The following is a 26,390-nucleotide window of genomic DNA, read 5'->3' as shown; positions in this document are numbered from 1 at the left end:
CTTCAGCCTTACAAGTTTACCGTCACTTATCGTGTCACAATTAATCATCTATTTTTACATATCTGCTTTTCATTTGTGCTTATATTTACACCGTCGATAGTGGGGAAAAGTTTATTTGTTAGAGGTATGGCTTGATATTTAGATTCAACCTCAGTTATTTATCCAGGCCACAGGTCTTGGAGGTGAAGCTGGTGGCTGGGTAAGGGGTCGGCCGTTACAAGGATGGTCTTTGACAAAGCTTCAGACATGCAGTGATGTGTCTCTGGAGAGAGTAGAGGATTCCTCCTTGGTGTCCTGTCAAGGACACCACACCTGTGCAAAGTTTTGCGTATGGTAGACTCACGTATAGAAATGTTCACCAGTTCCAATGATTCCTTCAAGCCTTTAGCGGTTAGTCATTGTTTCCTGTTTTTACCTCATTGAGCAGATTGTATTGTTCTTATCGAGCCATCTTGCCACTTCACCCACTTCTACGGAGTGGAGCCACAGTGCTAAATCCTGTCTACTTATAGACTGATGAATATCTAATATCTTTGAAATGACTTTATAGCCCTTTCCAGATTTATACAAACAAACAATTCTTGATAGTAAATCTTTAAAGGCCTCTTTTGTGCACAACATGCTTCATGTCTAGGGCTCTCCTAATTTTTCCGGACATGTAGTCATTTTTAACACGCCATTGACTGTCCGGAAGGAATTTATAAAATATTTAAATACTTTGGCTCCTAAAATATGAAAATCTCCATATCCTTATCATTGGTAAAAATTGAAAGCCACACACCAATCAGCATTTGCAGAAGTGGTGAGCACACTTTATTCCCAGAATCTTCACCAATGGGTCTGGGCTGAAGGGGGAGTCATGTCATGCACGCGCGTCTAGGGGTCCGCGCAAAGACCCGATGAGCAGCGTACAACAGTCTGCCAGGGGATGGAGACGGGGCACTAACCTTTCTTTCTCTTGTGCTCCATTGATTGAGAGCAATAGGCCTGACACACTGATATTTATTTTTGTGTATCAAAGTAGATTGACTTGCTGCAAATTTGCTTAGTTTCACATCAACTTTGTTCATGTGTTCATCACAGTTCTTGGTTTATATTGTTTGGGGTGGTCAGAACTTTTTAAAAATTGATGTCAGGGATTCCTTTGAAACTCTTTTGTACCACATTACAGTTTTCATTGTTGATCTTTTTGGATCTATCCGTCTACCTCAAGTTTTATACAGCTGTTAAGCACATTTCCTAAAGAGGTTTAATGATATTGCTGCTCAAAATCCTGTTTACAATATATACTGTACTTTTGCATTGTAGCAAGCAGCAATGTGTTAAAACCAATGACTCATAGCTACTCGCCTGATCATTTTGATGCTTTATTTGAATGTGATTTAAAAATTTTAACTGATTTCATTATATCAATGTTGCTGCCTTTGTGATTTTGCAATGCAACATGACTTGTGTGTTAATAAATTGCTAAATATAAAAACATGGTGGTCTTTGGTCTATTTTGTGACATGAATGGATCAAAACAGATATTTTGAAATACCTGGTTATGAATTTAAAATACATTGGTTTTATTAATAAAAAGTAAATACATTGCATGCATTGTCAGTAAATCGAGTCTACATGATTATTAAGCATAGTTTTAAAATGAATGGATTTATTAACATTAATCTGGATATGCATTTTAAACAAATTGGCTTTATTCATATTGGATACATAAACCTAGTGCCTATGAATTTGACACACATTGTATGTATTCATAACAAATACATAAGCCTAGCTATTTTATATTTAAAGGACATTGGGCTAATTAATACAATTACGTAAATCTAATTCGTTCTTGTTTCATTTATCTTGGACTGATGAATTTGCATCACATTAAGTTTATTAGTTTGCGAACTTTAAAACTATGTAATCCAAATAAATGGAAATTTTATATGCAATCTGCGGTGGGTTGGCACCCTGCCCGGGATTGGTTCCTGCCTTGTGCCCTGTGTTGGCTGGGATTGGCTCCAGCAGACCCCCGTGACCCTGTGTTCGGATTCAGCAGGTTGGAAAATGGATGGATTTATATGCAATTAAAACACATAAATCTTAAATATTTGGCCTAAATATTTTTTTGAGTGTATTCTCGTTAATATCTGCTTTGCTTACTACCGGAATGGAAGTGAAGATTCTGGGAATAAAGTGTGCTCACCACTTCTGCAAATGCTGATTGGTGTGTGGCTTTCAATTTTTACCAATGATAAGGATATGGAGATTTTCATATTTTAGGAGCCAAAGTATTTAAATATTTTATAAATTCCTTCCGGACAGTCAATGGCGTGTTAAAAATGACTACATGTCCGGAAAAATTAGGACAGCCCTAGACATGAAGCATGTTGTGCACAAAAGAGGCCTTTAAAGATTTACTATCAAGAATTGTTTGTTTGTATAAATCTGGAAAGGGCTACAAAGTCATTTCAAAGATATTAGATATTCATCAGTCTATAAGTAGACAGGATTTAGCACTGTGGCTCCACTCCGTAGAAGTGGGTGAAGTGGCAAGATGGCTCGATAAGAACAATACAATCTGCTCAATGAGGTAAAAACAGGAAACAATGACTAACCGCTAAAGGCTTGAAGGAATCATTGGAACTGGTGAACATTTCTATACGTGAGTCTACCATACGCAAAACTTTGCACAGGTGTGGTGTCCTTGACAGGACACCAAGGAGGAATCCTCTACTCTCTCCAGAGACACATCACTGCATGTCTGAAGCTTTGTCAAAGACCATCCTTGTAACAGCCGACCCCTTACCCAGCCACCAGCTTCACCTCCAAGACCTGTGGCCTGGATAAATAACTGAGGTTGAATCTAAATATCAAGCCATACCTCTAACAAATAAACTTTTCCCCACTATCGACGGTGTAAATATAAGCACAAATGAAAAGCAGATATGTAAAAATAGATGATTAATTGTATTAAATGAAGTAACAACAAGAAAAAAATGCAAAATAAATAGAAAAAATATATATAAATATCCCTCCACCACAGCAACTTTGTGACACCACCATATATAAATACAACAAACCCTCCCTTGCCCCTGTAACATATAACAAACAACGAATAACAACAATGAATGACATACGGAAATGAATGGTCACGAACTTGAGTCCGAGTATACAATTATCCTGAATGCAGATGACTGGTTAACAGATACGTGGAGTGTTTGTATTTCCCGGTAAATGGAGCAACCTCACTGTGATTCCTCAGCGCGTGGTGGATGATGATCTGACCCCGGGGTCTCTAGTGATGAGGGATGGAAGTCAGTCCGGCGAAATGAAAACAAACTGGATGCAAATACGCGATGTGGAATACAGCAAGTACAGATGATTCGTGGTCGTAAAAAAAATGGTCTCCTTCTTTCTCCTCTCTCCTCCTCGTTTCCTCATGATTGCTTAAATAGTCCTGTGCCGGATGTAATTGATTAATAGTTAACAGTTGTTTTCCAATTTGGGGCTACGGTTTCTTTCCATCATCCGTCCCCCTTTACAGGGACGACATTCACTGACACACACATAAACAGCAAATGGGACGATGGGAACAAGACGCACTCAGACTAACACTGATAACACTATTACTACTATGTAGCCCATCTACATTCTAACACTCCATAGCGCTACTGGAAAAAAATGTTTTATGGACTGATGAAACTAACGTTGAAATGTCCAGGAAGAATGTAGAGCAGTACATATGGCATTAAAAGGCACCGCATACCAACATGAAAGCAGCAAAGTATGGTGGATGGAGAGTCTGGACTTTCTGACTCCAGATCTGGGGTAGATTACCATCATCAAGAAGCAAATGAATTATCAAGGTATCTATAGGATAAGGCCAGGGTGGCTGTCCATCAGCTGAAGTTCAGTAGAAGTTGGTAGATACAGCAGGTCAATAGCTCTAATCATCCAAATCTACTGCAAAATAGCTTTAAAAAATGAAAATCCAGCCAGTCAGAGCACAGACTCAATAGAGATGCTGTGAAAGGACCTCAGGAGAGCCGTTCACACCAGACATCCGACCAATATGGCAGAGCTGAAACAGTTCTGTTAGGAAGGAGGGTCTAAATGATCTCCTGAATGCTGTGCAAATCTGACCTGCAGCTACTGCAAGTGCTTCTTAAATCTCATTGCTGCCAATTGTGGGAGAATAAATCGACAAAGAGACTCAAAAAAGAGTTAGGGAATTGTCCCCTTATAATGTCCGGCGATCTTGCTGAAAATTAAGCAAAAAAGTTGATCAAAAACATAAAACTTTAAACAATCAAGGACAAATGTGTCTTTGCCACTAACATTATGGAGGGCACTGAAGATGAATGAGAAATTTGAGTTTTTGATTTTTAATAAATAAATTTGCAAACCTTTCTGAAAACATATTTCCACTTTGTCATTATGGGTTATTGTGTGTTGACTGATGGGAAAAATTGACAAATTCATTTGTTGAAAATGAAATCACAATAAAGTGTGCAGAAAGTGAAGGAGACTAAATGCTTTCTTTAATCTACTGTATAAGCACAACAGTAACAGAATAAATTACTGTAAAAAATGAAATATCACCACTTGACAATGGAAGAGGGAAACTCCTGTCTGGGTGGGGGTCCACCATGGACAAGATATTAGCCGGTCACAAGGCATTCTGGGATATCTCTATTTCATGTTCTGGCTATAAGCAGAATGCGATGTAATGGCACAGGCAGTTGATTTTAAACCTGTGGCTGTCTGTTTCACTGTGTGATTATCAGCCGGTCTCTTAATCTGACTCCAGTTTTAAAAGAGAAATACAAACAAGCACAATATTTACAGAATTTGTGAACCACCACCAATGATGTAAATGAGCTGCTTTGCTCTGTGAATGCATTTTGGCAGTTTCATTTGCACCTCACAGGGGAGCGCTTGTGGACTTGTCTGACTATTTTTAGTTTTAATTTTAGTCCAGCATACAGTTTCAAAATGGGAAAATCTACAGAGAGCAGCAGCCAATCTCCAGTCTCCTAGGACTCCATGTTTGTGGAGAGATCTCCAAAGGGAAATAGAGAAAGCTTCCATAACATATAAATATAAGGGAAGGGTGGTGATTTTACTTTTGTCATCAGTACAGATAATAAAGAGAAGCATTAAAAAGTTTAAAGCAGCCTTATTTTTAATATAAGGCACAACAGCAGAGAAATATATGAATAGTAGAAGAACAAAGCTTTACTCGTATGTGTGGCATGTCAGGTAACATCTGGGGTAAAGAAAAGTCAGAAGGAAGACAGCAGTGTCCGTTTTGGAAGATATGACAAACGCTAAACATTAAGTTAAAGAATCATAAGAATCTGAAGGTGAGTTCATAATTGATTACTTGTGAAAAGTGTTCAGCTTGTTCATTCTTCATTGTATTTCTTTGTACGTTTGCTCCAAGTCAAGATTATGTCATTTGTAGGGCTGCTTTACAGGAGATGGGACTCAAATCTCACAGAGGTCTCTCATTCTTTTATGCCTCATCTTGGTTATTCACTCTCATCCCAAACATGTGCACATTAGGTTGATGCATTGCAAACTCCAAATTACAGTGGGACTATAAGATGGGTGTGAGTGAGACCTGGGATGAACCATTAAGGAACTGTGCCTATAAATGCTGCCGCTGTACTTGTCTACCTGCTGACACCCGAATTGAACTAAGCAGGTCTGAAAAACCACCATATGATCTGCATGAATATGGTGGGGGGCAACAATTTGGCTTTGGTTCTCTGGAACCTCACAACTGAAAGAGCAGGTTCAGGACTTCATTTGCACGTTTTCACATATTACTGATTTTAGGGTGGCAAGACAGCACAGTGGTCAGTGCTACTGACCCGCAGGTCCGGTGCCCAGGAGGAGAGTGCGTTGTGAGAAAGAAAAAAACATTATTAACTGTAATGATTATAAGTCGTTACCTCATAATACCAAGGACTGTATTTTGTATTAATCATGCTGCAGAGAGCTATATGATTTGTTCTTCATTTAGATAGAAAAAGAATTAAGTTTGTGCACAGAATAAGAGATTAACTTGCATTCTTTTGTGAGAAAATGCTGACCTCTTGATACTAACAGAACACCCTGTGATATTATAAATCAGTTATGACAGTTTCTGAATTCTTTATTAAAACTGTTTGAGCATATTTCTTAAAACTGTGAGTGCCCTGATAACCTCTTTATCTGAAAGAAGCAATGTACACATTCCAATTCAGGGAGTCGTAAGCTATTATATTTTATGTATAACCTCAAAATGAACTGCCATGTATATTTTTTTGTTTAATACATGAAGAACGTATATAGAGGGAGGCCCCACGTTAGGATGCAGACTGTCTGATCAGACCAGTCAGTGGCACTGAGCTGGGGGGCTGCCATCTCTTTGACTCGCCAAGAATGAAGAAATTGCTTTTTACTTTAAATTGGTGTTTGTCTCCCCATGTTTCCGAATTCAGTATCCACAATGGTATACACTGCAAAAGATAAAATCTGAGCAAGTGAAAAGTTTCTGTATTAAGCCATTCAATCTTGTTCTCCTTATTATAAGATTTATTGAATTATGAAGGTATTTGTATTTATGATTATATTTAGCTTATTTTACGAAATCTTGTGAAGTAAATTTTGTTTACCTCATTAGCAGATTTCTTTCTAATTTGTTTTTTTTCCTAGTGTTTGCATATGCATTGTTTGCAGTGTACAGTACTTGTGTCTGTATGGGTTTTTTCTGGGCTCATCTGTTTTCCATGAATAAGTCACATTACTACCTAAAATAAAACAAGCCTACCTAAGCATAGACATATGGTGCCTTGTAAAAGTATTCATCCTCACTGGTGTTTGTCGTGTTTTGTTGTATTACAAACTGGTATTATAAAGGATATTTTTTTCGGGTTTAGCACCATTTTAATCTACCAGTGATACAATCCTAAATCAGTCATGTTACACCGATCTCGGATTAGAACACCATGCTTCCATCTAGGTCTTGTGCCATTCCAGATAAAATTGAAGAGCAGAGAAAGAACCTCGGACCAAAAGGAAAGAGGAGGTAATGGAATCATGGAGCTGACAAAATTGCCTCTGGGGACAATATTCATTGTTACAGTGGCCAGCAACAACTGAAAGGACAATGGGATGTTTGACCCTGACTGAAATACCTAAATACTTGAATCAGTTACTAGTGAGGGCAAATGTGGGGTAACTAGTAGAACAGGAGGAGGTATTAGATAGATAGATAGATAGATAGATAGATAGATAGATAGATAGATAGATAGATAGATAGATAGATAGATAGATAGATAGATAGATAGATAGATATTAAGTGGTAGAAGTGTGGAGTTGAATTAATTAATTTCATACACTGACATCATGTCAAAGGATTTGAAAAGGTCTAAAATGTTTAGGAGATCTTTTCCGCAACTCCTAGGTATAGGAGGATGACATCAGCACAAAGTGCAATTCTGTGATAAGTGTTATGTAATGAAATGTAAGTAATGTAGATGTATGAATGGCTTCAGCTAGTGGCTCTAAAGATAAATGAAAAAGAATAGGGGAGAGTGGACAGCCTTGTCTGGACCCTTTCCTAATAAGGTAAGAAGACGATATCTCTGCATTTGTGAACAGGGAGATTATAGATTATAATGTTTTAATCATGCTCACAAACTTGGTACTAAATCCCATTTTTTTCCCATGACAAGTTTAATCATCTGAATTCCTTTTCAGCATCCAAGGAGTTTACTTGGATTATCTGAAGCAAAGCAGGAGCAATTAAAGCCTGTCTCATCAGAGTGAATCGGTTTTTGGATAACAGATTGAAGTCTGCATGCTAGGACTTTAGCAAAGAGTTTCAGGTCAGCTCAAGTGTCTTTATTTTCATACCATCCATACATCGCATTGCAGCATATGGTGGCATAAAATAACTTTCTCCAGGACTGCGATGCAACATATACATAAACACAGGAAAAGTGCAAGACAGGTAAAAAACTATACTATACATATAAATAAATAAATAATAAGTAAGTGAATAGACAGTAATAATTTGAAATAGAAAGTAATAAATAAATAAATGTATTAAATAGTTTATTTATTAATTAATAATAAAAAACAGCCATATTAACAAGTATAACAAATATACTGAAAATAAATAAACTGTTAAGAAAAGATCAGAGGTTGGAGGCAGTACAGAGTTCAGAGTCCAGACAACCAAGAGATAGAAGATGTGTGCTAGAAAACTGTCTGCCAGATGGAAGTGGGACCATGAGACCATGGAAGGGGTGGGAGCAGCCCATCATACTGAATTTATCTCAGCCCTAACAGTTTTTTATCTAGTAAGTGGGGGTGAGAAAGCCGGGAATCAAGTTCAGCAATGTTTTTATTTTTTCAGCATTTAAGATGATGATTAAAAAGAAACAGAATAGTCTTGGAAACAACCTTTTGGGTCCGTGTACTTTTTGGTATTTGAAATTTCATTTTAGAAGCAAAAACGAAAAAACGAAAATGAAAGGAAATTTCAGATTTTGATTTTTGATTAAAGAATAAATTGAGGGAAAATATGGTATTTTTTAATTCTGTGGTAACAAATAGCAGTCATAAACTTAAAATTACACATACTTTTCTGGATTTATTTGTGATTCAAATAATGAAGGTGTTATAGCTCAAAAACAACAACAAAATTAATTCACTCTTTTGTTTTTAGTCGACTAGATTACTGCACTCCTAACAGGACTACCTAAGAAAGACATCAATTGGTTACAGTTAGTGCAGAATACAGCAACAAGAATCTTAACTAGACAAAGAAAATCTGAGCACATCACACCAGTCTTAGCGTCGTTACATTGGTTACCCATGTGATTTAGACTTGACTTTGAAATACTACTGAATACTAATTTGTGAATTTCCCCTTGGGATTAATAAAGTATCTATCTATCTATCTATCTAAATATTGATGGTTTGTAAAGCATTAAACAATCTCGCTCTGTCCTATATTTTGGAATGGATATTCCCTTAAACTCCAAGTCTTAACCTTAGATCTTCAACTGATGGTCTGCTTATAATTCCAAGAGTCTACCTTAAAAGAAGTGTTGAGGCGACCTTTTGCTGTTATGCACCTAAAATTTGGAATACTTTACCAATAGAAATTCTCTATGCTAATACTGTAGAACAATTTACAAAAATGATAAAAACCAATAATTTTAAAGTGGATTTTTATAGACTATATGAACATTAAATTATCACTCTCCTCTGGGTTCTGCAATCCATACTTATCTCTAATTTTTTCTGCTATCTTTTCTTTTCCTTCTGTGGTGGCAATCTATGCCACCAACACCTGATCAATGCACCATGCTGCCCCCTGTGTTTATGGATTGAATGGTGGGTGTCCTATATGTCTACATGACCATCATCATCAAAGTCTTCCATGTAAAGCTTGAAAACCATGAGGACTAATTTAGGACATCTGTGTCAGGTAGAATGCCCACTGGGGTCTTTTGGCCTTGGAGCCCCTGCAGATTTTATTTTTTTCTCGAGCCTAACTGGAGTTTTTTTTTTTTTGTTTGCTTTTTCTGTCCTCCTGGCTATCCAACACTGTATAATGCTATTGCCTGTTTATGTTTTATGTTAACTTCGATTTTATTTCATCTTGTAAAGCACTTTGAGCTACATTGTTTGATAAAAAAAGTACTATAGAAATAAATGTTGTTGTTGTTGTGTTGTTAGGGAGTGAGAGGAACAGTACTCCAGAGGCAGGTCACTCCTGTTGAGCACCAAGAGCAGGAGCGGCTGAGGGCTACAACAATCATCCAATAGATGCCATTGAACCGTGGGTTGGTTGAACGGTACAACAGAGTCAGGCTTTGGACATCTTAGCAGGTTCTGGCCAATGTGGCTGGGACGATGGCCTACAAGGGTTGATGTCATTCACTGGATTCTCACCCCAGCTGAGGATGGTAAGTAGGTATAGTAAAAGTTAGAGAGACACACTGGAGATGGAGGACAGAGAAGATAACGTTCCCGATTCTGACTGTGTTTCATTCTTTGCTAGTATCGTATTTAATGTAACTTATTTTTTGTTCGATTTTAAACATAAGCACTAGATTATTTATTTGAAGAGTAGTGTTTCATTTTTTCGGACACTGTTTGCAAATGAAAGTATTTTGCACTTTTTTTTAATTTTATTTTATTGATTTTATTGTAATCATTCCATACAAATAGATCAATTTTTACTAAAAATAGGATTGAAAACAAATCAATCCCCACCCCTGAGAAAGAGAGTATGGCCAAGGGAGTAAAACTTAAAAGCTAGTTAAAATAAATAAATTGATGAGCTTAATAAGTGGATAAAGATAAATGGAGAAGAAAAAGAAATGGGAAGAGAATCTGCTTCCTCAGTGCTTTAAGAGCTTATTCTAAAATATTATTGATTAGATCCTGCCAGGTTTTGAAAAAGTTCTGCACAGATCCTCTAAGTGAGAATTTGATTTTTTCCAATTTAAAATAATTAGTTACCCACTGACTTAAAAGAGGAGAGTTAGAATTCTTCCAGTTTAGCAATATAAGTCTGTATGCCAATAATGTAGTAAAGGCAATCACAGTTTGTTTGTCCTTCTCCACTTTAAGCCCATCTGGAAGAACACCAAACACAGCTGTTAGTGGGTTAGGAGGGATTGTGACAGGAGGGCAGTCTGAAAGATACTTAAACATTTTGGTCCAGAATGATGTTAATTTGGTGCAGGCCCAAAACATGTGACCCAGTGAGGCTGGACCTTGATTGCAGCGTTCGCAGGTTTTATCTTGCCCTGGAAACATTTTGGACAATTTTAAGAGAGACAGATGTGCTCGATATATAAATTTGAGTTGAATAAGTGTATACTTTGTGCATATGGAGCTCAAGTTAATTATCTGCCTTGCTATCTTCCACTCCTTTTCTGATATGTTGAATGAGAGATCCTTTACCCAATGTCCTCTTGGATCTTTGAAAGGGAGGGATTGTAAAATAATTTTAAATATTGTAGAAATGCTTTCTGAGTCCTCGAAACTGAGCAATATTTTTTCCATCACAGAGGAAGGTGGGAGATGAGGAAAATCGGTCAAGTTCTGTTTAACAAAGTTTCTAATTTGAAGATAGTGAAAGAAATGTGTTACTGGAACGTTACATTTGGAATGTAATTGTTCATAGGATGCAAAGATGTTGTCTATATAAAGATCTCTAAATAATTTAATCCCAAATGTTTTCCAGATATTAAAAACTGCATATGTTTGCGAGGGTATAAAAAAGGTGGGTCTCCTGCAGAGGTGCAACAGATAAAAGATTATCCATCTTAAAATGCTTTCTACATTGGTTTCATATTCTGAGTGAGTGAAGCACAATTGGGTTGTTAGTATATTGGCGATAACTTGCATTAATAGGGGCACAAAGCAGGGAATATAAAGAAGTACTGCAGGATTTTATTTCTATTGCGCACCAAGCCTGTGTATGTTCATCTATTTATGTTCAGGTTTTTATACCTTGCATGTTTGCTGCCCAGTAATAAAACTATAGTTAGGCAGAACCATGCCACCTTCTGCCTTAGGTCTTGTAGGATCGCTCTTTGGATATGTGGATGTTTTAAGTTCCAGATAAATGAGGTTATGGTTCAATCTAATTGCTTATAAAATGATTTTTTGATGTATATTGGAATGTTTTGAAGTAAAAAGAGAAGCTTAGGAAGGGTATTCATCTTAACAACATTAATTCTTCCAGCTAGAGTGAGATGCACGTCTTGCTTAATTTTTTCCATAAAGACAGGGAAATTTTGTTGGTAAAGAGCTTTATGTTTACTTGTGATATTTACCCCAAGATATTTAAACTGATCTGCAATGATAAAAGGGAAGGTGTCCAATCCAATTTTGTATGCTTGAGATTTCACTGGAAAGAGCACACTTTTATTCAAATTAATTCTGAGGCCAGAAATCTTTTTAAATTCTGTAAGTGCTGTTAAGACTGCAGGCACAGTATTTTGTGAGTCTGATATATACAGTACCATATAATATGCATATAGAGAAATTTTCTGCTTAAGTTCTTCTCTGATAATCCCCTTTATCTGATAAGCATTTCGACAGTGAACTGCCAGTGGTTCAATGGCGATTGCAAAAAGTAGTGGTGACAAGGGGCATCCTTGTCTGGTACCACGTTCTAGTTTAAAGTAGTCTGAAATTAATGTTGTTAATACAAACTGAAGTTTCTGGATTGGTATACAGTAGTTTGATCCATCTATAAATGTTTGGGCCAAACCCAAATTTCTCTAATGTAGTGAAAAGGTAGTTCCATTCAATCATATCAAATGCGTTTTCTGCATCCAACAATAATAATATCTCTGGGGTGTTAGACTTTGCAGGTGAATATATTACATTAAATAGGTGTCGAAGATTGGAAGCTAAGTGTCGGCCTTTAATAAATTCAGTTTGATCTTGTGATATTACTGAAGGCAGCACTTTCTCCATCCTTCTAGCTAGGACTTTGGAGAGTATCCTAACATCATTATTCAGAAGTGAAATTGGTCTGCATGATGCACATTGTAATAAGACCTTATTTTGTTTAGGAAAGATGGTGATTAATGCTAATGCTAAAAGTTTGAGGTAGAAATTGATTGTCTCTACCTTCGGTAAATGTTGCTAATAAGAGGGGAGTGGAGAATTTCTTATAACATTCGACAGGGTAGCCATCAGGGCCTGCTGCTTTCCCACTCTGAAGTGACTTTATAGCATCTAGTAATTCTGATAGCGCCAGAGGTTTATCCAATTCCTCTGCACTAGGAGTATCTATTTGTGGTATCTATAATGCATCTAGAAATGCATTAGACTGTGTGTTGTCTTTTTTAAACTCTGTAGAATATAAGGATTTATAGTAGTCTCAATATGTGTGCATTATATTTTTATGATCAATGATTTTATTTCTGTTCGTGCTGGTGATTGCTGGGATTGCATTGCGAACTTCTTGCTTGTAGATTTGTTGAGCCAAGTGCTTATTAGCTTTCTTTCCGTGTTCATAGTAATGATACTGTATCTTGATTTATAAACAGTAGGTCTTGTCCATTACGGGAGATGGACGTCTGAAGTGGAGCTCCATTAGCAGTGGCTTTATTTTTTCTCTTATTTCTTATTATCCCGAGGTATCCTGTATTTACCCAACCCGAGGAGTTTCTACTACAGTATATAAACATAAGTAACAAGAAAGGGGGTTAGAAAGAAAATGAAAAGAAACCTGAAGCTACATCCAAATCTAGACAGGTATCAAGTCCAAGTGCAAGGTACAGCCTTTCAGAGACTGACCTGGAACAGGCAGGCGAAAGCACAGACTTCCCAGGACCCCACTCCACTGCATCATCTCCAGTTGAGAGCGAAAATGGGAGCGAAGGTGCAAGTGATGCAGGTCACGATAGCTTGCCGATTCCAGAAGATCACTTGAAACTGGAAATGGCCTTGCAGTCCACTCTTTCATCTACTCCTCACGAGCCAGAAGCATCAGCTGTAACGAAGATTGCCACTTCACCCACGGAGCACAAAAGCTGAAATGATCTGTCCAGACTGAAGGTAATGACCGCAACAATGGCCACGGCCCTAAATGAGCTCAAGAAAGACATTCAGAAAAATATAAAGAAAGAAAGCGAGAAGCTGCGGCTGGAGATGCAGCAGGATAATAAAGACTTGGAAAAACGTATATATAATCACTTTGATGCAGCCTTTAAAGGTATGCTGGGTAAAATTGAGAACACATTGAGGAAAATGTGTTCAAACTGAGAGCACTTGCCGATCATCAGGAAGATGCTAAGCAGACATTCAAGATTCGAATTGAAACAGTTGAACATTTGGCATCTACTGCTGATGGCAAAGCTACAGCTGCGAATTCCAAATGCAAAAAACTTGGAGACAGACTTGCAGCTCTGGAAGATGGATGAAGAAGGAATAATATTAGAATCGAAGGTCTACCTGAGAATCGTGAAAGTCCAAACCCAGTGAAACTCGTAGCTGAACTATTCTCAAAAATAATTGGAGAGGACTTTAAATCAGATAACGAGATAGCGGCAGCTTATCGCATACGTGAATCAAATGCCTCTAAACATAGGACTCTAATTGTTCGCTTCGAGAGATTACAATTTAAGCTTAATGTAATGTCACTTCTCAGACAGAAACAAGAGATTATATTTGAAAATAACCACATTCGTATTTTCCCTGATTTTTCACCCTCATCAGCTGCTAAACGTGCCGCTTTTTACAATATTAAACAGCGGTTACGGAAAGCTGATATCAGATACAGCCACTTGTATCCTGCCAAACTGAAAGTGAATATTCTAGACAAATATTACATCTCCACCACGGAGGAAGCAGAAAAGGAGTTAAGAATGCTGATCCTGACACTTTTTTGAAATACAATAGTGAGTCGCATCCTGTCATGGCATGGCAAGGAGATATTACCTGCTGTCTGATCCGCTTGCAATGATACTGGTACCATAATTATAAATCCTTTTCTCTTCTCGGCCACTTTCTGTTTATGTTTTAATTACAATTATACACGTATGTGTGGAAGAAATAAAAGTATTTTTTTTTTCTTCTTTTACTATTCTAAAGGAGATTGTTTAACATCATACCCTTGGTTTATTGTTATTGTGATTATTGCATTAGGGTTTACTATGCTTATCCAGGGCCACTTTATAACACCACTCACTGGATTTACTATCTTAATATTTCAAGACTGTTGAAGATTATATTTTATGCTTATAATATTTAGGCAATAGATATCTCTAGTTTTTAGTCCTTAAACGCCGCTGCTGGGGGGGTTAATTTTGTTTTGGTGCTCTGTTTCTAGGTATATTAGAGGACTGGGACTTTATGAAGTGGGGTCCAGCCTCACATGGGGAGGCAAAATGGGGGGGGGGGGGATAAGGGGGGAGAGAAAGAGAGCAAGCTATATCTAATCTATCCTTTTAATCCTTATAATTATTATTACCAACATAACAATATGCTGCATGGCAATAACTCGTGGGAAAATTGGAAATTAAGGTTAAAGCTGTCTCACGTCCAGTTAAGACTACAAAATGACATCAAAAATTCAGAGTCAATGTCTCCATGATGGGACAGTTAACTTTGTGAGCTGGAATGTTAAAGGCCTGAATCACGAATTAAAGAGAAAGAAAGTATTCTTTCACCTTTCACAGGTCTGAACGCTGAAATAGTATTTTTACAGGAGACCCACTTACTAAGCAAGGATCAGTTCCAGTTGCTAAAAGATTGGACTGGCCAAATGTTAATTCCAGCTTTACAAAGAAAACTAGAGGTGTGGGAATTCTCATACATAGAACAGTCTCATTTGTGGTATCAGATGTAGTATCTGATCCTGAAGGGAGATATGTGATTGTCATGGGCAATTTATTTAACTGTAAAGTGATTTTGACAAATGTTTATGCACCCAATGTCGATGATAGGGAATTCATGCAAAATGAATTTGCATCCATTCCCAAAGTGATCACTCATAAAATTATAATGGCTGGGGACTTTAATTGTGCTTTAAATCCACTCTTAGATAGGTCTCCTGTCACAGGGGTGATGACGTCTAGCACTGCAAAGACAATTACACAGTTTTTAACTGACCACAACTTAACAGACCCCTGGAGGTTTCTAAACCCAAACTCAAGAGCATATTCCTTCTACTCACCAGTGCATCATTGCTACTCAAGAATTGATTATTTTTTATAGATAATAATTTCTTACCTACAATGAAATCTTGCAAGTATGACGCTATTGTTATTTCCGACCATCCCCCTCTGATCTTGGAGCTAAAATCATTATGCCCCACATACTCATCTCGCAGATTGCGTCTTAACCCACTTCTATTAGTAGATGGGAACAGTACAGAATTTATATCAAAACAAATCAGTTTCTTTCTAAAAACAAATACATCATCTGAGGTCTCCGCAGGAATACTCTGGGAAACTCTAAAGGCCTTCTTAAGAGGACATATTATTTCATATATTTTCCACATAAATAAATTAGAAACCAAGAAGGTATCAGAGCTAACCAGCGAAATTACTAGAATAGATCAAGAACATTCCAGATGACCAAGTGAGGCTCTTCATAGAAAAAGGCAGGCTCTGCATTCAGAGCTCAAACTCTTAACAACCAAAGAAACTGAACAACTCATTTTTAAATCAAAGCATTTTGCACTTTTGTACCGACTTTGTTGTATCTGTCCTCATTGTCCTAGTCCATCCCCAATTTCCCAAGAAGTGGGTGATGCCAAAGCTGTGGGCACCCAGGGTATTCCACATACTCGCGAAGAAACAAACGCAATACTCAGCTGCTCACTTCGACTCATACTGGTTGTTTTTGAAATGCCCAAGGAAACTCCATATAGAATACCAGACTCCAAGTGCTTTGATTTCTGCATGACCATCCATCCGTCCTTTAATCCATCCATCCAATTTCTAAACCTGCTCATTCAAAACAGGGCAATGGGGAAGCTGGTCCCCATCCTGGCACTCATCAGAAACTTCTGTTAAGTGTAACGAAACAATTACGACTAATGCTGTACTCTATATCTCATTACACTAATCATCTGGGAGAAACATGCTGTGCTGACTCCATTACCACACGCAACACTGCAACTACAAACATTCACCATTCTTTCTTTTTATTGTTTCAGGTTAAAGATGGAATCTACAGTGATGCGCAATGCAAGCGTCTTTGTGTCGGAGTTTGTGCTGCACTGTGAAGTCACATCACAAATTCGAAGCTTCACAGTTGTTGCCTTGGCTATCATTTATCTGGTGACCCTTGTTGGAAACATTTTGGTCCTCCTGGCAATAATCCTGAACCACCAACTCCACACTCCCATGTTTGTTTTGATTGCTATCCTGGCTATTATAGACTTGCTAAACAACACTAACCTCATCCCTAAAATGATGGCTCTTCTTCTCTTTGACACTTCTCCAGTACCATACCACGCCTGTGTGCTTCAGATGTACGTGGTCTTTCATCTTGAGATAGTTGAATGCTTTCTTTTAGGTCTTATGGCGTGTGACCGCTATATCGCTGTGATTCACCCATTGAGATACCCTCAGCTTGTAAATGGCCGAACCGTGTGGGTAGCAATCTTATTATGCAATGTTCTCTGTGGCGTGCCAATGACAGTATATATGATATTTGTCCCTGAACTTTCTTTTTGTCGCACTAATGTCCTACCTAATTGTTTCTGCGATTATGCCACTATGGTTCATGCTTCTTGCAATGAAAATGCTAAATACTTAGGTTTTCTGTCAACAAGCGCAACCACAATTGGTTTGGGAACTTTGGCAATAATCCTCTTTTCATATGGTAAGATTGCCTATGCAGCCCTGAAGATTTCATCATCTGAAGGCAAAGGAAAAGTCTTCGACGTGGTCGTCACACACCTGCTCGTGGTGTTGCTCTTCTATTTGCCAATGCTGACAGCTTTAATTTTACCCGGAATAGGAGTAAACCTGCTAACCGAAACCTACGACACTATGATTATTATCTCTACTATTGTCCCCCCGATGATCAATCCCATCATCTACAGTTTTAGGAACATGGAAATGAAAAATGCAATAAAGAAACTTTTCACTGGGAAGAGAATAACTCAACAACCATAAATTCTGTGGGAAAGGAACGGGAAGTTGAATTAAATGTGAATTTCAAAATGATCTCATGAACAGGAACACCTCATTGTGGTGTGAAGCTATTACTAAAGATCTTCAAATTTTATTACATTATAGGCATTACAGGGTGAGTCAAAATTATGTTAACACTTGAATGGCAGAAACAATTTATTCAGAAAACATACTTCATATGTGCAAAATGATTTACAGGAATGTCTCAACCTGTTCGCCATCATGTTCAACACACAAAAAAACAACGAGCAACAGTACCATTTAAAGCCTGGAAAGACATTTCGCGCGGAATAGGTGATACCACAGTCCATATTCTGTCCTTCAGGTCATTGATATCATGAACTTTCCTGCTATATATGCGCTCCATCACCATACCCCATAACCAGAAATCACAGGGTGTCAAATCAAGAGGAGTGTGGAAGCCATGGCAATGGTCCATCACGACCTATCCATCGACCCAGAAAGGTGTGGTTGAGATAAAAATAGTCCAATAGTGTTAACATAATTTTGACTCACCCTGCATTTTAAAATTATCTGCTCCATTAATCTACAATCTGTTAGATATCATTACAATATGTGGATGTTTGTGATTATTTTATATGTACTGTACATTTCCTGTATTAAGTAAACTTCCACTCATCACAATGAAAGACAGACTGACATTGTTGGTTTTTCTCCATTTACTGTTGTAAAACACCTTACCAGGAACACAAGTCCTTGGCCTGTGTAGCCGCTACCAGACACAGTTAATGGTAGGTGTATCTTGACTGGGCCTCTATACCTTATTTGATAAAATTACCATTTGCCAAGTGGGTGTCCAGAGATGCCTATTTGAGGAGCCATCTGTATTCCCATCTGTATTCACAAGCTTATGCAAAGGGCCATAACTCGACCATTGGCAGCCTTGATGGTAGAAACTTTGCTCTAATAGTCAACCATAAAGTATGGGCTTATGTGTCTTTAAGAAACCATTGGCAAGATGTCTATTCTTTCCATTAAAAAAACCCTTGCAAACCCTAAATCTGTGCTTATTCTCTCAAGCTCATTGTTCTCCAACAGGCCGTTACTCCTGCTGTCCAAAGCAGGACCCCATAACCTACAGGGTTTGGTCTTAACAAGGGTTGGAGCAATCCCTTTCATTCCGAAATGATCCAGTGCAGGATTAGAAGGGTGGAGGGCTTGTCTGAATTGAGTTGGATGAGGAGGAGGAAAAGAAGCCCAAACTTTGTTAAGGAAAGCAAGCGCACGAGCAACAGCTAGACCATAAGTAAAATTCAAATGTTCACCTTGCTAACGATGGAAGCTGACTGATCACCAGTTTCCCAGCAAGAATAACTTTGCTAGTAAAAACCTCAAAGACAAAACCTGCACTACTGCCCACAACCAGACCATGAAAACAAGGCAAAGAAAAGGAAGATGGAAGGAAGAAGAAAGAACAGCATGGTTAAATTTCCTCCGCATGTTGGAGAAAGCTGACAAGGAAAGGAATTCACAAACTTTGATTCCAAGCACTTTTAATTGTAACTTAGTAGTTAGAATAAAGCCAGCTAATGCAGAGTTTATGGGAATGGGCCATGTATGGTTTGAAAAGTGTGTAGTTAGTTGTTTAAGCAATCGTCATAATCGGTGGCGATTCTCCAAGAAGACAATAAGAAGGGTAAGATTGGGTCACGTGAAAGAAGAAGAAACCCTGAGCTAATGTATTACTGTGTTGGTGTCACTGTAACTGAAGCATAATACGCTTGTGAAGGAGACAGTCTAGCTGTTGTACGTTTTTTCCTAAATCCATTTAGAAAGTGAAGAGCAACATCTTGCGCAGAAACAAACTGATTATGGGCTGTAAGCCAGTGTAGACTGGCTGTGAACAAACAAATGAAAATGTAATAACTAACTAAAGAACTTATCTTTCTTAACCACGTGAATTAAAAGATCAGTGTACTGGCTTGGCAGGAAACAGATAACTAATTTTCTGGGACAAACCAGAGAATCGTGCAAAAGGCCAAACAAACAAATAAAATATAAACTGTAACAGAAAGAGATGACAACGATAATCAGTTGGGGTGCAACACTGTCGACCTTGTATAATTGGTTGCAGCAAAATAAAATAAAAAACATTCAATTATTGCAGACCCGTCTCTGCAGACACGAGTTCAAAACAGAATTGTCCCAAGATGGTGTTTTTGGCCTATTTGACAGGAAGAGGAGGGTCCAGGTGGATGGTAACTGGAAGTGACATCAGAGGTGTTCTAGTCGTCAGTCAACCAATCTGTAAAGGAAGGAATAGAGAAAGGCATTACATTAGGGCACAGAGCCAACCCCTGCAGCAGCGGTAGAACTGCAGTCACTAGAGCCCTTCAGCTGCCCCCTACACACACGAGTGACAAAACAAAGTATCTGAAACCCAGACGACTGGCAAAAATCAGGCAAGAAGTCAAAATCAAGCAAGATCTACTGCAGAAAGAGTTTTTTTTGGGGGGTTTTACAGGATTTATCTGCAGATCAGAAAAAGCTTGGTGGACACAATGACCTTTTATAATGTCATGCTGATGATCTCGAGGTCACGACTACCAAAGACATCTTCCCTAGAAACATGGGGGGTGACCCTAACAACAGTTATGCAAAATGGTGTCTAATAAAAAACAAAGCAATTTGACCAGGACAATCAGAATTCATAAGTTATGTGCCTTTTTCTATAAAAGGGAAAAGGTTAGGCAACCATAATTTTATGTTACATGTTGTTTGATAGGCGGCACGGTGGCGCAGTGGGTAGCGCTGCTGCCTCGCAGTTGGGAGATCTGGGGACCTGGGTTCGATTCCCGGGTCCTCTCTGCGTGGAGTTTGCATGTTCTCTCCCGTGTCTGCGTGGGTTTCCTCCGGGCGCTCCGGTTTCCTCCCACATTCCAAAGACATGCAGGTTAGGTGGATTGGCGATTCTAAATTGGCCCTAGTGTGTGCTTGGTGTGTGGGTGTGTTTGGTGTGTGTCCTGCGGTGGGTTGGCACCCTGCCCAGGATTGTTTCCTGCCTTGTGCCCTGTGTTGGCTGGGATTGGCTCCAGCAGACCCCCGTGACCCTGTGTTCGGATTCAGCGGGTTGGACAATGGATGGATGGATGGATGTTGTTTGATATTGCCCTTCGTGTATATCACACACACACACACACACACACACACACACACACACATATATATATATATATATTGCATAGTTTACTGTCAAATAATGCAAAGAGAACGCGACACGTGTTTTGCCCTCATTTGGGCTCATCAGGCGTACACACTCTACTGCTCCCCTCTTGGAATCAAACCTCGGACGTCAACGTCAGAGACGAAGCCCCTTTACGCTGCACCATGGTGTGTGGTTAGTTTATTTGACAGCCTGTAGGTCTGGAGTAATTACATTCATTGCATTCGTAGTCTGAGTCCTGACCTGAATTGTGTGGGTGGTTACCTACCAGGTAACCCTACCATTGGTTAAATGATTGCATCAGGATTACTATGTAACTAACTAAGTTCTTTTCTGTATACAATATTTGCATTTCTTTTTTAAGTGGATAGAATTCAGATGCATGTACTACTGGGAAGGAACTGAGAGTCACAAATTAGCCAGTGGGGGTTAGCTGCTCTGGATTTGTAAGCTTTGCAGTAAAGCACATCCTTAAAGACCTTGGGGTGACTGCCTCAAATGCTACAATAGGCAATAAAAGATCTTGCACAGGAGGCTGAGAAGAGCTGGAGGACTTAAGATATCAGATAGTTAGCCAAGAAGGTTCTCTGAGGATCTAAATCCATCGGCAGGGAGTGGCAGAGAGACATCCTGGTCCATTACTTCACCATCCTGAGATGTTCCGGGATTAGTCAGAAGAAAAATCTGGGAGGGGATGCTGATGACCCTGCAGCTTTTATCTTGGCACCAGTAGATATTTGATCGGCAGCAGTGCCCCGCAGGTTTCAATATCTCTCTGTTATGAAAGCCACAGCCAATAAATAAGAAGAGAATTTTATAAATCGCTTGAGTTGGAACCTGCTGTCTGAAATCTGTTTTTAGCCAGCAAAAGCCTGTTTAGGCTTATAGTGGTTAACTATATGACATCTGTGTATTTACAATACTATTCAAAAAATGTACTTTACATATTCTAATAATACATGTATTATTACTGTTATTTTTGTATATGACTCTGTGCTAATTAAAAAATGAAATCTCTGACTTTGATGAAGCAACCAAACAAAAACTTTCAGAATAGCCCACTAAGTCCTCCAAAGCACCAGAATATGTTGAACCTAACTGTCAGATAATCCTACATTTACCAACACAAGCGCCTGATTTCATAAGAGCATGAATTTAAAAACATATCAGAAGTTTACTACAGGAACACGTTTATCATGTCCTAGTCCTTCCATTGGTGTGTTATACAGCACCCTAAACATGATCAGAAGCCGACAACACCATAATGGCATTAAATAGATAGATAGATAGATAGATAGATAGATAGATAGATAGATAGATAGATAGATAGATAGATAGATAGATAGATAGATAGATAGATAGATAGATAGATATGAAAAGCACTATATAATAGATAGATAGATAGATAGATAGATAGATAGATAGATAGATAGATAGATAGATAGATAGATAGATAGATAGATAGATATGAAAAGCACTATATAATAGATAGATAGATAGATAGATAGATAGATAGATAGATAGATAGATAGATAGATAGATATGAAAAGCACTATATAATAGATAGATAGATAGATAGATAGATAGATAGATAGATAGATAGATAGATAGATAGATATGAAAAGCACTATATAATAGATAGATAGATAGATAGATAGATAGATAGATAGATAGATAGATAGATAGATAGATAGATAGATAGATAGATAGATAGATAGATGTGAAAAGCACTATATAATTGATAGATACAGTGCATCCAGAAAGTATTCACAGCGCATCACTTTTCCACATTTTGTTATGTTACAGCCTTATTCCAAAATGGATTAAATTCATTTTTTTCCTCAGAATTCTACACACAACACCCCATAATGACAACGTGAAAAAAGTTTACTTGAGGTTTTTGCAAATTTATTAAAAATAAAAAAAACTGAGAAATCTCATATACATAAGTATTCACAGCCTTTGCTCAATACTTTGTCGATGCACCTTTGGCAGCAATTCTAGCCTGGCACACCTATCCTTGGCCAGTTTCGCCCATTCCTCTTTGCAGCACCTCTCAAGCTCCATCAGGTTGGATGGGAAGCGTCGGTGCACAGCCATTTTAAGATCTCTCCAGAGATGTTCAATCGGATTCAAGTCTGGGCTCTGGCTGGGCCATTCAAGGACATTCACAGAGTTGTCCTGAAGCCACTCCTTTGATATCTTGGCTGTGTGCTTAGGGTCGTTGTCCTGCTGAAAGATGAACCGTCGCCCCAGTCTGAGGTCAAGAGCGCTCTGGAGCAGGTTTTCATCCAGGATGGTCTCTGCACATTGCTGCAGTCATCTTTCCCTTTATCCTGACTAGTCTCCCAGTTCCTGCTGCTGAAAAACATCCCCACAGCATGATGCTGCCACCACCATGCTTCACTGTAGGGATGGTGCCTGGTTTCTTCCATACGTGACGCCTGGCATTCACACCAAAGAGTTGAATCTTTGTCTCATCAGACCAGAGAATTTTCTTTCTCATGGTCTGAGAGTCCTTCAGGTGCCTTTTGACAAACTCCAGGCGGGCTGCCATGTGCCTTTTACTAAGAGTGGCTTCCGTCTGGGCCACTCTACCATACAGGCCTGATTGGTGGATTGCTGCAGAGATGGTTTTCTTTTGGAAGGTTCTCCTCTCTCTGGAGCTCTGACAGAGTGACCATCGGGTTCTTTGTCACCTCCCTGACTAAGGCCCTTCTCCCCTGATCGCTCAGTTTAGATGGCAGGCCAGCTCTAGGAAGAGTCCTGGTGGTTTCGAACTTCTTCCACTTACGGATGATGGAGGCCACTGTGCTCATTGGGACCTTCAAAGCAGCAGAAATTTTTCTGTAACCTTCCCCAGATTTGTGCCTTGAGACAATCCTGTTTCGTAAGGTCTACAGACAATTCCTTTGACTTCATGCTTGGTTTGTGCTCTGACATGAACTGTCAACTGTGGGACCTTATATAGACAGGTGTGTGTCTTTCCAAATCATGTCCAGTCAACTAAATTTACCACAGGTGGACTCCAATGAAGCTGAAGAAACATCTCAAGGATGATCAGGGGAAACAGGATTCACCTGAGCTCAATTTGGAGCTTCATGGCAAGGCTGTGAAAACTTATGTACATGTGCTTTCTCAATTTTTTTATTTTTAATAAATTTGCAAAAATCTCAAGTAAACTTTTTTCACGTTGTCATTATGGGGTGTTGTGTGTAGAATTCTGAGGAAAAAAATGAATTTAATCAATTTTGGAATAAGGCCGTAACATAACAAAATGTGGAAAAAGTGATGTGCTGTGAATACTTTCCGGATGCACTGTAGATAGATAGATAGATAGATAGATAGATAGATAGATAGATAGATAGATAGATAGATAGATAGATAGATAGATAGATAGATAGATAGATAGATGCATGCTCTATTTGTCCTCAGAGGGAAACTTGGCTTTTTGCAGAATCTCTTCAAATAAATAAATATATAAATAAATAAATACAGTATTGTATACATGGGCTTTATGGTATAAAGGAGCCCCCATCACGTTTCCTGAGGCACTTCTGCTTAATAATTTGTTAGCTGAAAGTCCTCAGTGTCAGTGTGTTAGAGAGAGAATATGCAGCATTGTTCATAATGGCATTCAGTTTTGACCTCCAGGGGGTCGTGAGTGCATCCCATAACTTAGAGTGGCCTTTTAATAGCTTGTTGATTTGGTGTTCCTATCTTGCTGTGATGTTAGCAACCCAGCCCACCACACTGTCCCCTACAGAGTTATAGAAGATGCCAAGGATGTCACTTCTCATATTAAAGGAACACAGACTTCTAAGAAAAAAGAGCCTGTTCAGCCCTTTCTTCAATAGCTCCTGTGTGTTCCTAGACCAGTACAACCTGTCATTGATGTGGACCCCCAAGTACTTGTAGTAGTGGACCACCTCTGCATCAACTCCCTGAATAGTTACCAGACTTAGAGGCTGTTTGGTGTGGTATAAATCAGTAAGCAGTTCCGTGGTGTTGCTGATGTTAAGTTGCAGACAATTCTCTTTGCACCACATTCTCCACCCGACTTTTCTCCTCTGTCTCACCCCCTTTATCAATAGACCTCATAAGTGCAGAATTTCTGCAAGTGACATGAACTGGTATTATATTTATACTCTGAGGTGTACAGAGTAAAGATAACAGGAGACAGGTCTGTTCCTTGTGGTGCTCCAGTGGTGTTCACACAGTCATTGAGTTTCTCAAACTCTAATCTGCCCGATATCCAAGACGCTAAAAGGCTCATCCTCCTGCAGATCTCTGATTTTACCCCTTAACAGGGTTGGCAGGATGGTGTTGAAGGTGCTGGAGAAATCAAAAAATATCAGTCTCACAGATCTGCCAGCTTTGCCCAGCCATGTAGAGCAGAGAGATAATTGCATCCTCCACTACATTCTTTGTACCCCTGCGGTGGGTCTAGGAGGTCTACCACAACAGGACTCATATAGTCCAGGACCAGGCTCTCAAAGGTCTTCATGATGTGAGACATAAGTGCCACTGGTCTGTAGTCATCAGATGAAGAGGCATCTGCCTTCTTTGGATCAGGAACAATGCAGAATGTTTTGCTGGATGATAGGGACAGACTGAACAGGTGTCAACACAGGCCTTAAGAACTCGAGGACTGACTCCATCTTGTCCCACAGTTCAGTTGTCTCCATACTTGGTCTTCAGGTTATGGACAGGCCACACTGATGGTCAAAGGTGGACTCATGATGGACCATTCCAGTTGTTGTGGTAGGAGGTGATGATGTTGTAGAGATGGTGTGGGGGGGCACTTTTCTTTTTGTAAGAAGGTGGCAGAGGGAGGGAAATCTATTAAAGAAATTGGTTCAGGGCGTTAGCTTTCTCCCCTAACTTACCAAACATGGTCCATTTTTCAAGCTGATGTAATGGCTCAGGCAGAGGATTTTAAACTTGTGTATATCTGTTTCACTGTCTGTTCATCTGACTCCAATTTTGAAAAGTGACATGCAGACAAGCACAATATCTACAGATTTTTGAGAACCACCATGGACTTCCAACAATACAAATGAGCTGCACTGCTCTGGCACGCCTCAACTCATGAATGCATTTCGACGAGTTCATCAGCATCTTACAGGGAAGCCCCTGTGGACTTGACTGCCTCTTTGTTTTGTCTAAATTCTATTCTAGACAGTCTACAGAGAACAGCAACTGGTCTCCTGTCTCCTAAGACTCCATACCTTGTGATGTTTGTGACAAGATCTCCAGAGGAAAATACAGAAAGCTCCTACGACATGGAAATATAAAAGAGGGCTGGTGATTTTACATTTATCATCATTACAAATATTACGTATACATAAAGAGAAGAGTTTGATAAGGCGGGTTTTCAATATAAGACACAACATCAGAAATAAATATGTGAACAAAGCTTTAGTCACATATGTGGACTGTCAGGTAACATCGGAGGTAAAGAAAGTCAGAAGGAAGAGAGCTGTTCCCATTTTGGAAAGGTCTCGTTTTGAAGGTACTAAACATTA

The 26,390-nt window shown here is 38.8% G+C and overlaps 2 protein-coding genes across 4 annotated transcripts in view; both read left to right on the top strand.

Moving 5' to 3' along the window:
* Window positions 1-26,390, top strand: part of LOC114641309 (olfactory receptor 10A2-like) — a 342,696-nt gene that overhangs the window by 27,324 nt on the left and 288,982 nt on the right. The window contains exons 1-2 of one of the 3 annotated variants that reach the window (XM_051925915.1): window positions 5,254-5,357; window positions 9,736-9,765. The exons of 1 other annotated variant lie outside the window; for it this stretch is intronic. The gene's annotated coding sequence lies outside the window, so the exon portion shown is untranslated. Of the gene's footprint in view, window positions 1-5,253; window positions 5,358-9,735; window positions 9,766-26,390 lie in introns of those variants that run through there. One more of the 3 variants, XM_051925916.1, reaches the window with a different exon arrangement.
* Window positions 6,990-26,390, top strand: part of LOC114641318 (olfactory receptor 13G1-like) — a 56,824-nt gene continuing 37,423 nt past the window's right edge. Inside the window, exons 1-2 of the mRNA XM_051926711.1 lie at window positions 6,990-7,069; window positions 16,694-17,011. Of these exons, the coding sequence (XP_051782671.1) occupies window positions 6,990-7,069; window positions 16,694-17,011 (398 nt within the window). The remainder of the gene's footprint in view (window positions 7,070-16,693; window positions 17,012-26,390) is intronic.

Source organism: Erpetoichthys calabaricus, chromosome 4 (assembly GCF_900747795.2).
Source record: "Erpetoichthys calabaricus chromosome 4, fErpCal1.3, whole genome shotgun sequence".
NCBI lineage: Eukaryota > Metazoa > Chordata > Cladistia > Polypteriformes > Polypteridae > Erpetoichthys > Erpetoichthys calabaricus.
Note: the sequence above shows the minus strand (reverse complement) of the source record. Positions and strands in the feature narration are given on the sequence as shown.